Source organism: Nesoenas mayeri (genome assembly GCF_963082525.1).
Source record: "Nesoenas mayeri genome assembly, chromosome: 1".
In the NCBI taxonomy this organism is placed as follows: domain Eukaryota; kingdom Metazoa; phylum Chordata; class Aves; order Columbiformes; family Columbidae; genus Nesoenas; species Nesoenas mayeri.
Window position 1 is genome coordinate 122,344,955 of NC_137541.1, and position 12,468 is coordinate 122,357,422.

General features: G+C 43.7%; 1 protein-coding gene across 2 annotated transcripts in view; it reads left to right on the plus strand.

Moving 5' to 3' along the window:
* Window positions 1-853: 853 nt before the first annotated feature.
* The window catches only part of RUNX1 (RUNX family transcription factor 1), a gene marked incomplete at its 3' end in the record, with an annotated part of 172,432 nt that continues 160,817 nt past the window's right edge, over window positions 854-12,468 (plus strand). For both annotated transcript variants that reach the window (XM_080358854.1, XM_080358855.1), the window contains exon 1: window positions 854-914. In XM_080358854.1, coding sequence (XP_080214980.1) covers window positions 860-914 — 55 coding nt within the window. In that variant the 5' untranslated portion in view covers window positions 854-859. The remainder of the gene's footprint in view (window positions 915-12,468) is intronic.

Below are 12,468 nucleotides of genomic sequence, written 5' to 3' on the forward strand. Positions count from 1 at the left end.
GTTTGTTTTAGGAAAAACCCTCTTTACAGTCCTTTCCCCAGCTGGTGGTCTTTCCTACAGCTGATTCCTAATGTTTTTCAGGATGACTTGGACATCCTGCCTTAGCAGCAGACTAATACCGGGGTTTGAATTACCATTGAATAAGCAGCAATGAAATCTCTATCAAAATAATCAGTAGTTCCAAAAACCACAAACAACAAAACAAGCAGAGTTGAACTAACTCAGCAAGACCATTTGTAGCATCAGGGACGGTGAGTCATTTCTCTTTTCCCTCCCTCAGCAGACTCCATCGCTGCCTTGCACAGCCCCGGGGAGGGCAGGTGGAGTGGGTAGGGCATGACTTCAGAAAGGTTTTAAAAAAAAAAAGGCAAAAAAAAAAGAGTCGACATCACCCAGGTCACGTGACACAAAGGGACCAATGGTGGCCGGTTCTAGAAAGGGGAACAGTTAAATTTGTAATTTTGGTTGTGTGAAACACTTCTTTGGGCCTCATAAACAACCACAGAACCACAAGTTGGGTACAGAGGCAGTCACACAAGAGCGGGTCCGGGATATTGGTCAGCAGGCAGGGCAAATCGTTTTGACTGCAAACCACAGAGTTTCGTAGAGTGGTAAGCATCATCAACCACAACCAATCCGCTATTTTTTTTTTTCTTTTTAAGAAACAATTTCAGAGTTCTTTTAGCAAAAGAACCTTACAATCCGCTTTGTGCTGCTCCTTAGGCACCAGGATAAAATAGAACGTGATGGCTGGGAGGAGGGTGGTAGCAATGACCGTTCTTCATTTTTCACTCCCTAAGGTAGAAGAAATCATATATTCCTTCACTGTAAAGAGAGAGTGAGTTTTAAGGAGGAAACAATGGCTTCAGACAGCATATTTGAGTCACTTCCTTCTTACCAGCACTTCTTGAGAGGTAAGTGCCATTCAGACTTTCTAAATATACTTTTTACTTTCCCATACTTAAGAAAATGCATGTTTGGAGAATATCTGGGGACATTCTTGTAGTACACTCTTTTTCCCACTTCAGGTTTTTTTGAGGTGCTCTCATCGAAGCTAATATCTGAGCTTCCAGGAACACCATCTCATTACTTATCAGTCCGTTACAGAGATTATAACAAGGTCTCATTTAAGCTGTTCAAACAGCCAATGCATGCTTGTGAATTTTCTCTTTTTTGTGAATTTTTCTCTTCATAATTTGAATAACTCACATGAATTACTGCAGATACAATAGCAGTAGCACAAGCCCCTTTTGATTCTTTTTGGCAGAACTATCCCTTTTTGAGCCGCTGCCATGAAAAATGACAGCCAACAGCAAATGACACATATTACAGGCTGGAACACGGGGAGCAAGCAGCAAGCTGGTGTGTACAGCCAGCAGAGCGTGATGCTGTCTCACTTATGCTAGACCATCAGCCTAGGTAAAGACATGTTTGCTAGGGAGAAGTCAGAGAAAGCTTAGAAACCTGCTTAAAGTTAGCTGCAACTCACGTGGGTCAGGAAAAGAAGCAGTGTCGGTAAACTCAGAGTTTCTGTAGATGCCATGCGGGTCTCGGATGACTGTGAACTATCGGCTGCAGCCACCCTTAGATAAATGAAGCAGTCCTGTAAGGGCAGAGGGGGGGATTGAAAGGCTTCACTGAGCAATCTGCCTTTTTTCACCAGTGACCAAGCACACTCAGAGTCTCCTTCTAATGTTCTCACAATCCCCCGTAGAGCCGATGGCTTAGTCATGGGTTATTCATACAAGTAAGCCAGGGACGGGCAGGAGAAACTTGTCTGCTTGCTTGTAACTACCTTCCTAAATTGCTCATGCTACAGCTGAACTTTTCCCCTTTCCATGCAAGCCCTCTGACCGCTCAAGCCCTTTTTGCAGCAGGGCTGCGCCTGTTCAGATGACAAGGCACACAAAGCCGTTCGCAGACGGCTCGTCCAGCTTGGCCAGGGTGCTGCCAGAGAGCAGCAGTTCATAACTCTTTATAGTTACAGACTACAGTTTCCCGGCCTTGCTGGCGGTGTTGGCATGAGTCATGAGTTATTCGTATTAATAAGCGGGCTGGGGAATGCGGAAGGCTTGTCCTAGCTGCTGTGTCACAAGCAGCAGCGGCTCTGCCGGCACTCAGCCGCTCCTGCGGATCAACGCTCCCCCTCAAGCGGGACGCGGGTGGAGGGCAGCTTGCCGAAACACCAGCCCGCTCTCACGTCTTGCTTCAGTTTTTTTTCCTCACCCCCCTCCACCTCCCAGCACCCGTGTCAAAAGTTTTTCTACATCTGTGTTTCCTGGCGCCAGAGTCGCAGCGAAATGCGTGTGTCGCTGGGGCTGGCAGCAGCTTCCAGCCTGGGCAGGGGAGATGCTGAAGGGTGAGCGAGAAGCAGCGAACTGCTCTGCGGCACTCGCAGTGCTGACATTTCCTCAGCACCCCTACCAAGCAAAGGAAGCAATACTGCTAGAATAACAAGAAGGATCTTCCTGCATTTCGTCAGCTTTTTTTTTTTTTTTTTTTAGCTCACTCAACTGTTTACTGTTTAATCTGTAGCACAGGAAGACTTATTGAGGAAATTTTGTGCTTCTGATAAAATAACAAACAGAGTGAACCTCATGGGGCAGTGCTTGCAGCTAGAGCCAGAGCACAGCCAGCCCATAGGACGGGCTGGGTACGGCAGAGGCTGTGTTGCAGGTAGGAGCCCAGAGAGCCTGAGAGCAGCTGGTTGGAGACCAAGAACCAATTCGTCCAGAAAAGGAGGAGTTTCATTAAAGCTGTTTAATCCAGCAAGTGATTTAGATCAACACTCCAGAAGAGGTTTTATCCTCCTCCTTATAAGAGTTGTCATTATTGTTGTTAACATTATTATAGTACCAGCATTTTCTGTTTCTTCATGAATTATGAAGAATCTTCCTAGGTTAGAAGACTTATGCTAGATACCTTAAGATATTCATCCAGTTTTGGCAATCTAGGTACAGATCCTGGTACATACCCAGCACCAAACAGACCAAACTCCCCCTGTAGAGTGTTAGAAAACCTTGGGCAACAACACTTCAGTTGAGCTTTAAAGCAAACATTTCATCCTTGCGAAAGAATATTGCATTTGAATGTAGAAGGCTGTGACAGTTTTCCAGCAGTTCCCTTTTTGTTCCTTTCTTCACTCAAATGAACTTCGCACAATTTCAAAATCCTGGGTGCAGCAAAAGTAACGTTTGGGCCCTGGAGCAAGAAAAATAATTGTCCCTAGGGTTAGTTGTTCTCACCCCTATTTCTCAATAGTGTTTACATAAGAAGGTCATTTGAAATGTCCAAAACCATCTCTTTTCTTCTTTCCCGCCAAAATTTATTGCACTTTCTCTCTTAACTGAAATCATGAGGTAAAGGGAAAAATAACAAGTTGTTTTCTGTCATGGATTTCACTTTATCAGTCCATGCAGTTCTCTGAGAAGGAAATCCATTACTCTTTCTTAGCCTGTTACTATGTGAAAATTGGGGAAAAAGAGGGGAGTGGGCAAGCAGAACCATTGTTCCAGCCCCTGCGATCAGTGACAGACACAGAAAGCCTGACATTAATTGAATGTGGTACACCACAAAGGATATGGCCCTTTTTCTATCACACCACACCAGGTCCTTGCTTCTGCCACTAGGTAAAGAGATGAGGGTTATAGTGAAACCTCCAGTGGCGTGCTCTGCATGCTGAACACATTCAAATGTTTACCAGCCCTGCTTTTAATGATGGGCTCCTTTTCCAAATGGCCTCTCTCAGTTTACGGTCAGGATTTGGTGTTCGGAGTAGAGGCCAGAGCATTTTTAAGTGTCTTGTTGCAGAGCAACCCGCAAAAAAAACATCACTCTTTCTCAAATCTAGGACTACATCAGCAACGCTGTAGTTTAAACTTTTCTTCTAGCAAGATGCGTAGTATGAAGATGGATTTACCAGTTATACTGAGGGTTCGACACAGGTTCATGTGTATTGGTTGGGTCAACACAATGATAGTTTTTGGGCAGGGGGACCAAAATAAGACCTGTTAGAGAGTCTTGTATTAAAGAGTTCACATATGTTTTATAAAGGTGCATAGATAATTATACAATATCACCCCACCTCATAACTTCTTTTAACTTCTTAAGGGCGTTAGACTGTCCTGTAAGGTTCTCTAATAATTTTGCCTACACAGGAAGACAGAATAACTAATCCTTTTGTAGGGTTTTTATGGAGCTCTAAATAGCACAAAGCATAACATTTTCCAGGAAGGCACTTTTTCTTCTTTTTTCCTTTTGCTGTCTAATTATTTCAGTATGCAAAGAAAGTTACTCCTGGTTTTGCCTTTGTTGTTGTTTTTATTAATTGACCAAGGCAATGAAGACTCATGATGCAACGCTTTGTTGGTTTCTTATCAAATGGAAATGAACTCCAGCAGAACATTTTCACAACATGGAAAAATACACTGTGCATGCTTTCTGCTTAGTTCTCTTGTGCCAAATAGTGCCCAGCCATTGTGAGTTCCTTCCTATGCAAATACTAAATAAAACTATAATAAGAAGATTTTCCTGCTCTGAAGGCTTTCCTGCCTGGACCCGTGGACACTTATAACTAAGTATATTGCGGCTCACTGAAAGTTAGTGTCTCTGACTTGCCTTGTGATGGGATTTATGTTGGTAGATTCCTAAAGTCCCTGGTGCTGCATGTGAGCAGAGGGTTGAGGTGACCAGAGACTCCCTGTTATTCAAGTCGACATCTGCAATCTCATGCTCTCAGCATATGAGACTTTCCTTGGAGTAAATGTTTGCAGACAGTGCTGTGTGAGGGTAGCAAGTCGATTATGATTTTGGCCCTCTAGAACTGGTGACATTAGCAGAAGTGATCATATACTGAAAGAAACTCTGCCAAAGACACGTCTCTCTGGGAGATGCACAGTACCCAACACTGCCACATATTTCCATTCACTCTCCCAGTAGAATAAACCTATATTTTCACAATAGCATAAACTACGTTATCACTGCGTAGGGGAGAGAGAAGTTTTCCAGCACTTTTGCAGGCTGCCTGAACTGTAACAAAGAGTTAATTTGTGTCAGCATTATAAAATACTAATGGCATCTTGTGAATAGGAAATTGGACTAAAGCTCATAAAAACCTTGGCTCACTAGAAGAAAAAACTTGCACAATGTCTGATTTACACAACCTTCTCTCTGTTTGAGTCTTTTTTTCATTTAAAAGCCTTAAGAAACATTGCAAGACCTGAACACAGGAGTTCCTGTGAAGGAATGTGTAGAATATCTGACAGAGATGAATACACTGCTTCGGTAACATCAAGAGATTTTATTCTAGGCCAAAATATTAGACAGTGTTTAACTGGTCACACTGAGCATAGTGATGTTTTGTGAAGAGAGCTTTAGCAAGGATTTAGGGTTATGGCTGGCTTGCAGATCCCCCAGATTGGCTTGCCCTTTATTATGTGACTGTTAATAAGAGCTTGTTTGATGGTAGCTCTGCCTTGGATAGTATTTTACCACGAGAGCCAAACTCCAGCTCTGAGGCAGCTTTCTGACGGGAAATAAAACCACCTTCCTCACACTGCCAGTGTATGTAATACAAATAGAAAACCTGCATTTTTTCATGCCTAGAAGATAATCATGGTTTAGTTTGACTGCTAAGGTATGACCCCCAAAGAACAGCCTGCTTATCTTTACATGGATGTGAAAGCCAGTGATACTGGCAAGTTTATGAAAATAATTTATGAAGTACTGAAAAATTTTACTTCAGAACACAGCATGAGTTTCTATGTCATCCTGTTATTTGAAAGAGGAGAGTCTATACCTAAACCAAAAGTGACAAATAAATTACATTCTTAGATTTAGAAATAGACATACTTGATTTTAAAAGCTAGGAAGCAGCAATCCTAAGGAAATGGCAAAGGCATTATCTGTAAAGCTATGAGGTTGTTCCACCAGCAGGAGAAGCTCATCTGACTTTGAGACCATGCCACATGCACAGGGGACACATTGGGTCCCAGTGGTCTCTGCTGCACCTCCAAAGTGGTATCCAGAGGGCTGGGCAGGGGTGTTAGCCTCAGGTCCTGTTGTGCTGTTGTGGAGAGCAAGCACAAAGTGCAGGAAGCTAAGGAGAAATGCCACCTGTCAGAAAAAGTCAGGGTGAGCTGGTGCCCTGCAGAAACTGCTGACTGTGGTGCCTCAGCAAGTGATAACGTGAGGCGGCTCGCCCCTGTGACAAGACAGGGAAACCTATTTCCTCCTGCACATGCAGGGCAAGGGGTTGCAGGTTGAAGGCTGCCGCGGAGTACCTGGCTGGCCCCAGTATCTCGGTGGAGGAGGAGGGCTGTACCACACCTCCATCAGAGGTTTGGGCTGCTTGTGCCAAAATGCTTGAGTGCCTGGTAGGCTGCTGCGCGAGCACGGTAGTATGGATCCAGCGGCCCTGGCAGGAGGGCAAGGAAGAGGTAGGTCTGGCTCTGGGTAAAAGGACAGACTGAGGCTGGATGGAGAGGGACCACCTCTTTGAATCCACCTCCCACCTGGCATCTCTCTCTCCTCCGTGACAGTGCAGGCCTCTCAGACACAGGATGTGAGTTTAAATTGGGGTGTGCAGTGTTTTGAGTGGGGTGGCTGCCATGAGCATGAGGATGTGCACAGAGACAACGCATTCCAGCATGCAGTGGGGATGCTCAGGACAGGCCACCTAACCCCTTCACTGCAGGGGATTGAGCCTGATGGATTTTCAGTGTTTCTGCAGATTGCAGTGTGCAGGGATGTGTTTGCTCAGATCTTTTCAATTTTTTTTTTCTTTTTTTTTTACTTCTGTCTTCTGTTTTTTGTTGGTATTAATTGATTTTTTTTTCGTAAAACAGTTCATATTGTCAGGTCACCAACCCACTCCTATTCCACTCCTATTCCTTTCTCTGTGCTTAGTCGATGGATCAAGGTATGGCGAAAAATTTTCAACCAGTTCGTGATTATAGCCTAGAACTTGTTGCTATAAATTACCATTGAAACCAAGAGTTTAGCAGGATCTGTAAAACAGCTGGGTGTCTATATAGATAACAGTTTCTTAATATATGCCAGCCAGGTGAAAGAAAAAGAAGCTTTGGAAGGGTTAAGTTCTCCATCTCTCACTGGTATATTTCAGAGCACAAACCAATCTCTGTTAAAGCTTGGAAAGAAAGTTTCCCATGTAAGCAGGTCTGTCATCTGCAAAATGAATTGTGGCTTCCTCCAAGACATCCGGCCACGGAGAGAGACAGGCCACTGGTTAGGTGAATCACCAGTCTGAGAGAACGACAAGAAAACATTCCACTAACTTCATCTTCTCTTCTGTCATTTTAAGAGAATAGATAATATTTGTATAGGCTTGACTCAGCTTCCCAAATAGTAAATGAGTAGTAGGGAAATCTCATCTCTGAAGTGTATTAATGAACTGTAATGGGTGACAACAGTGGTAGTGTTTGGAGCAGCAATGCAAAGGTCTACAGTAAGTTGGTGAAGTCCATGCATGCATCGGCATATCTACAGTAATACTGAATGCAAGACGTCGTTATTGCTGCCAGTAGAAAGGATGCTAAAAATTAAATATACAGACTCCCAATGTAATCAATTTTCAAAAGAAATACCTTTTCTTCCAATTACGTTCCAGAAAAGTAAGGCCTGGGCTTACAAACAAGATACTTTTAGTCCAAAACATCAAATTCTCTGTAAAGACATATTCAGAAAATTGAATAGGGGGAAAAAAAAAAAAACACACAAACAACAACAACAGCAACAACAAAAAAGGCATAGAAGTACTGACTATGAAAGCAAGGAAGTAGAGAGTGATGGTAGCTGCTGCCTGGTAGAGTTTCCAATTCATCCTTAATATTATCCGCAGGGCTCACCACTTCTACTTGCAAGTGAAACTATGTGAAACTGGGTGGTTTCACTTCATGAAGATCTGTGAGAACATTTTTTCCAGCTTTGATCTGTCTGGGTTTTTTTTCAGCCTATGCTTTTTGTTTTGAGTTTCTGATTCCAGTGAACCCAAAAGGAGTCCAAGTCAGGAGTTTGCAACTTTTTCTTTTGCCTTCTGAGTATTTTGTCTTGCACTGTGTTTTCTGTTGTCTGGTTTCACACTGAAGCTGTGATTTTGAGATGTGCTCGGAAGCTGCCCTTAGGTAGGGTTTTGACTGTAAGTTGAAAGGCTTACCTCTCTTACAAATTTTTTCTTGACTGTGCTTCAAGGAAACTTGAAACCTGTAAAGATTTATGTGATTTGCTATAAAAATTTCACTTGGATATACTTAGGGCAAGCCCTGAAATCCTTGTCAAATCAATGACATCAGAAGGCATTGACCCAGCCCTTCAAGTGCCTCTGTGTTGTCTTTAAAATAGAAAAATAGAATCATAGAATCATTTTGGTTGGAAAAGACCTTTAAGATCACTGAGTCCAACCATTAACATTGTCAAGTCCACCACTAAACCGTGTCCCTAAGAACCTCATCTACATGTCTTTTAAACACCCCCAGTGATGATTGCAACCACTTCCCTGGGCAGCCTGTTCCAATGCCTGACAACCCTTTCCATGAAGAAATATTTCCTAATATCCAATCTAAACCTCCACTGGCACAACTTAAGGCCATTTCCTCTCATCCTATCACTTGCTACTTGGGAGAAGAGACCAACACCCTCTATGCTACAACCTCCTTTCAGGTAGTTGTAGACAGCAATAAGGTCTCCCCTCAGCCTCCTTTTCTCCAGGCTAAACAGCCCCAGTTCCCTCAGCTGCTCCTCATCAGACTTGTGCTCCAGGCCCCTCAGAGCTCTGCTTCCCTTCTCTGAACTCTCTCCAGCACCTCAATGTCTTTCCTGTAGTGAGGGGCCCAAAACAGGACACAGAATTCAAGGTGTGGCCTCATCAGTGCTGAGCACAGGGTGACGATCGCTTCTCTAGTCCTGCTGTCCACACTAGTTCTGATACAAGCCAGGATGCTGTTGGCCTTCTTGGCCACCTGGGCACACTGCTGGCTCATGTTCAGACGCCTGTCAACCAATAACCCCAGATGACCATTTGTGAAATACCTTGCACGTTTGGGGCAAAGTAACACAGCATGGAGCTGAGCATCTGTTTCCTTTGTGACAAATGTCTTGCACCTTCTCGGTCCCAGGCCCACCTGTGTCTCTCATAAGCCCCTTTTCTAGCCAGTTTTATGGCATACACCTGTGCCATGTGAGCCAGACGTGTCTTGGTAGTATTGAGGCACTCACAGAAGGCTTGAACAAGCACCAAAGGATGCTGAGCTCCGTCAGTGTTGCTAAAGAGCCCTACAGTTGCCTGCTTTGGCAAAGGGAAAATGCTGTGAGATGCTGAGCAGCGGCTGAGAGTGGGCTGTCACAGCCTCTGTGGTGGGCAGACCAGCCTCCTTGCCTCGCAGTGCTCAGATTTCTATTTATACTTGCTACACCATCAAAGGGTAGTGGAAGGTAAGCTAGCAGAGTGAAATAAAAGCTTTAATCTATGTAGGAAGGATAGCACAGACAGATGCAATCATATGGGTGTAAGTCACCATCAGCCAACCCCTAGGAGACGTCAGTACACATCATGGTGATGAGTGCGGGTGGGAGACATAACTCTGGGTTCTCACTACTGTCATTACAAAGGGTGGGTAGGTTTAAGCTAGCACTGCTCTACCCACACATGCTGGCAGGCACACTTTCCCGTTCCTCTGCAGACACAGCCAGGAGCAGAAAACATGCCCCAGAGACAATTCTTAGGATAATATCCTGGCTCAACCCAGACAGGGAAAAAATGGCCATCAACGATGGTGAGGCTGGGTCTGCCCTTTAGGAACAAAGAAACCTGTGAGAAAAACAAGAAGTTGTGAATAAGACAGGAGATGAGCTCTGAACACCAATATTGACAGGGGGCTGAAAGAAATATAGCGTTAAGGTGGAAGCCTAATTCATGTGACTCCAAGAAGCAGAATTATCACTTGAGAATGAAAGTTTGTATCTATTTTACCTAGAAATATTGATGCAGAACAATTATTTATGGCGTATTACGCACAGTTGTAGAGGGAGCTTTGAGTTGGCTGGGATTTTTTTCTCTGGTTGGTAGCTGTTGGTTTGTCCTTAGCTTGTACACCAAGGGTGTATACCTCACCCTGTAGACCAGTGAGGTGTATTTTCTCACTGAGCAGTGAAGAGACTCCAAAAGGAGCACTCTTTACCATCTACCATCTCCTGGTCTTACACAGGACAGAGAAGGACAGGACTTCCATGAGTGCAACCACAGCTTTGGAAAGCAACCTGGAAAGTGTTTTCCAAGTAAGAGGCAATGAGGAGGAGGCCTCACCTGTGCCATCAGTCTCCACATGGCAAGGCTGCCATGGCTGCTGTCCTTCCCATGATGCACATCATCCTGAGCAGGATACTGAGATGAGACTACATGCTACACTCAGCACATAGGAGGTGCAATTTATTTTACAGTACCATCGCTAGATAATATCAGACTTCTGTAAAATTCTTCTGTTTTTCAGGAATTATATGTAAATGAGCTTTGGGGTTTGCGTAGGTCAAATGTAACAGAATTGATATCTGGAAGATACACTCAGGTTAAGACCTCGTTAACACCATTTGCACAGGGGTCAGCAAATCAGTTACTGCAATATAGAGTGGTTAATTGATCCTGTATACACTGTCCAAAAGCTTTACAAAGAAATTCAGTACCACTTTGTCCATTGCAATCCTGTGGACAGCCGGGGCAAGAAGCTGCAAAGGTTACTTCATCGGGGGTCCTGGCAGATGTACATCCATCAGATCACTGAGCACACTTCTACACCAACCTGATTCCTGTTTTGTTGCCACAATTTTGTCGGAACCCAAGCTTGGAGGGACAGATAACATGTAGAAAGCGTTCTGCTTATGACTCCAACTAGGGAAACGGGGTGATTCACCCTCTTGCTAGACAAAGGGCAGCACAGGGACTTGCCATGTGGTTTGCCTCCATGTGCCTTCAAAGGACTTCCACTAACGCATCCTGGAGAGATGGCCACGTCTGAAAGGAAAAAAAACAACTTAGTCTCTGCACCCATTCTCCCTTTAGCTTCTGCACCAAGCCTGTAAAAAGTGATAATGTGTGGTGCTAAACACCCATGCTTTTTTTTACACTTAGCATAAAATAACTTGCATATTGAGACCAAGATTCAGAACTTATATAGGAACAAGAACTTATTCTAGCTGTACATGATTGCATTGAAGAAAATTATTTGCTTTTCTATATGAAACAGTGTTTCAAATACCACATGTTGGATTATCGTGGAAATTAAAGAATGTGAATAGCTTACCTAGGTAAAAAGAAAAAGTGATGGAATTAACTTCTTGAGTTCAAAAGGTGATGAACTACTTAAATTTTAGTGTAACATCAGAACTTTTATTGTTGTATATGGGTTTTTTTTCTCCTAATAGGGATTGCAATGCAAATAATCATTTTTCTTACAGTTTCATACACAGTCCAAACAATTTTGAGTACTACTTTTGAGGAGTGATATTATTTTGCACTGATATTTTTAAGTAATCTATTTTACACTATGCAGCAGAAAGCTAGAGTAGCCCCAAACAGCTTCTTTCCTTTACTACATAGGAATAACCTTTACCCGTATGAACACTGTTATACCTATATAAATCCATTCCCATTTGGGAGAGTGCTCTGCTGTAACTAGACAAGTATCAACATGAAGAGGGATTTATGGCTTGTCTGTGAAGTGAAGTTATGTCATTAGACAGATGTCTACATGAGGAAGGGTGATTTAGGTTCACATTTTACTGGGGCAATTAAAGCAGCCCAGTATTTTGTGTACAGAGCATCTGATCCAAGAGCCAACAAAACCAGTGGAAAGATTTGGCTGACACGCTCAGGCATTGGATGAGACCTATGGTGACTGCTCCTCCAGATAAAGTTTTTCTTTAAAAACCTGAAGTCACATCACTGATGGCACACATCACTGGTCCCTTTTCTCACAGCTGTCCCTACACCCTCATACACCTGAAATTCAAAGGGGTGAGGCTGGCTCCCTTTCTGTGACACAACCTGCCTTTTCTTTGGAGTGGAATCCTGGTGCTTTCTGCCCTTGTTACCATGTTCGCAAGAGCTACTGCTTAAAAAATGGTGCTATGCACGTTAGAGGTGGCATTTCCAGATGCCAGCTTCCTTTTATAGGCTCATTAAGGTAACCCCCCCCTGCTCCTTCCCTCCTGCTAACAGATCCATGCTTCAGGCATGTCCCCAGCCCACGTGGAGATAGGCAAAGCTATTCCTGAGGCCCACATCCTTCTGGTTTCGGTGTGTTGCTGCTTCGACTAAACCACACCAGTTGGAGAAGATCAAAAGCGCTATTTAAGCAGAAGTTCTTGGAGGTTTTTCAGGCTGTCTCATCTACCCTTTCGGACTTCAGAAACAGCCACACTAGCCAGAGGGATTAGGAAACACAACAGACCCCTGCTTTG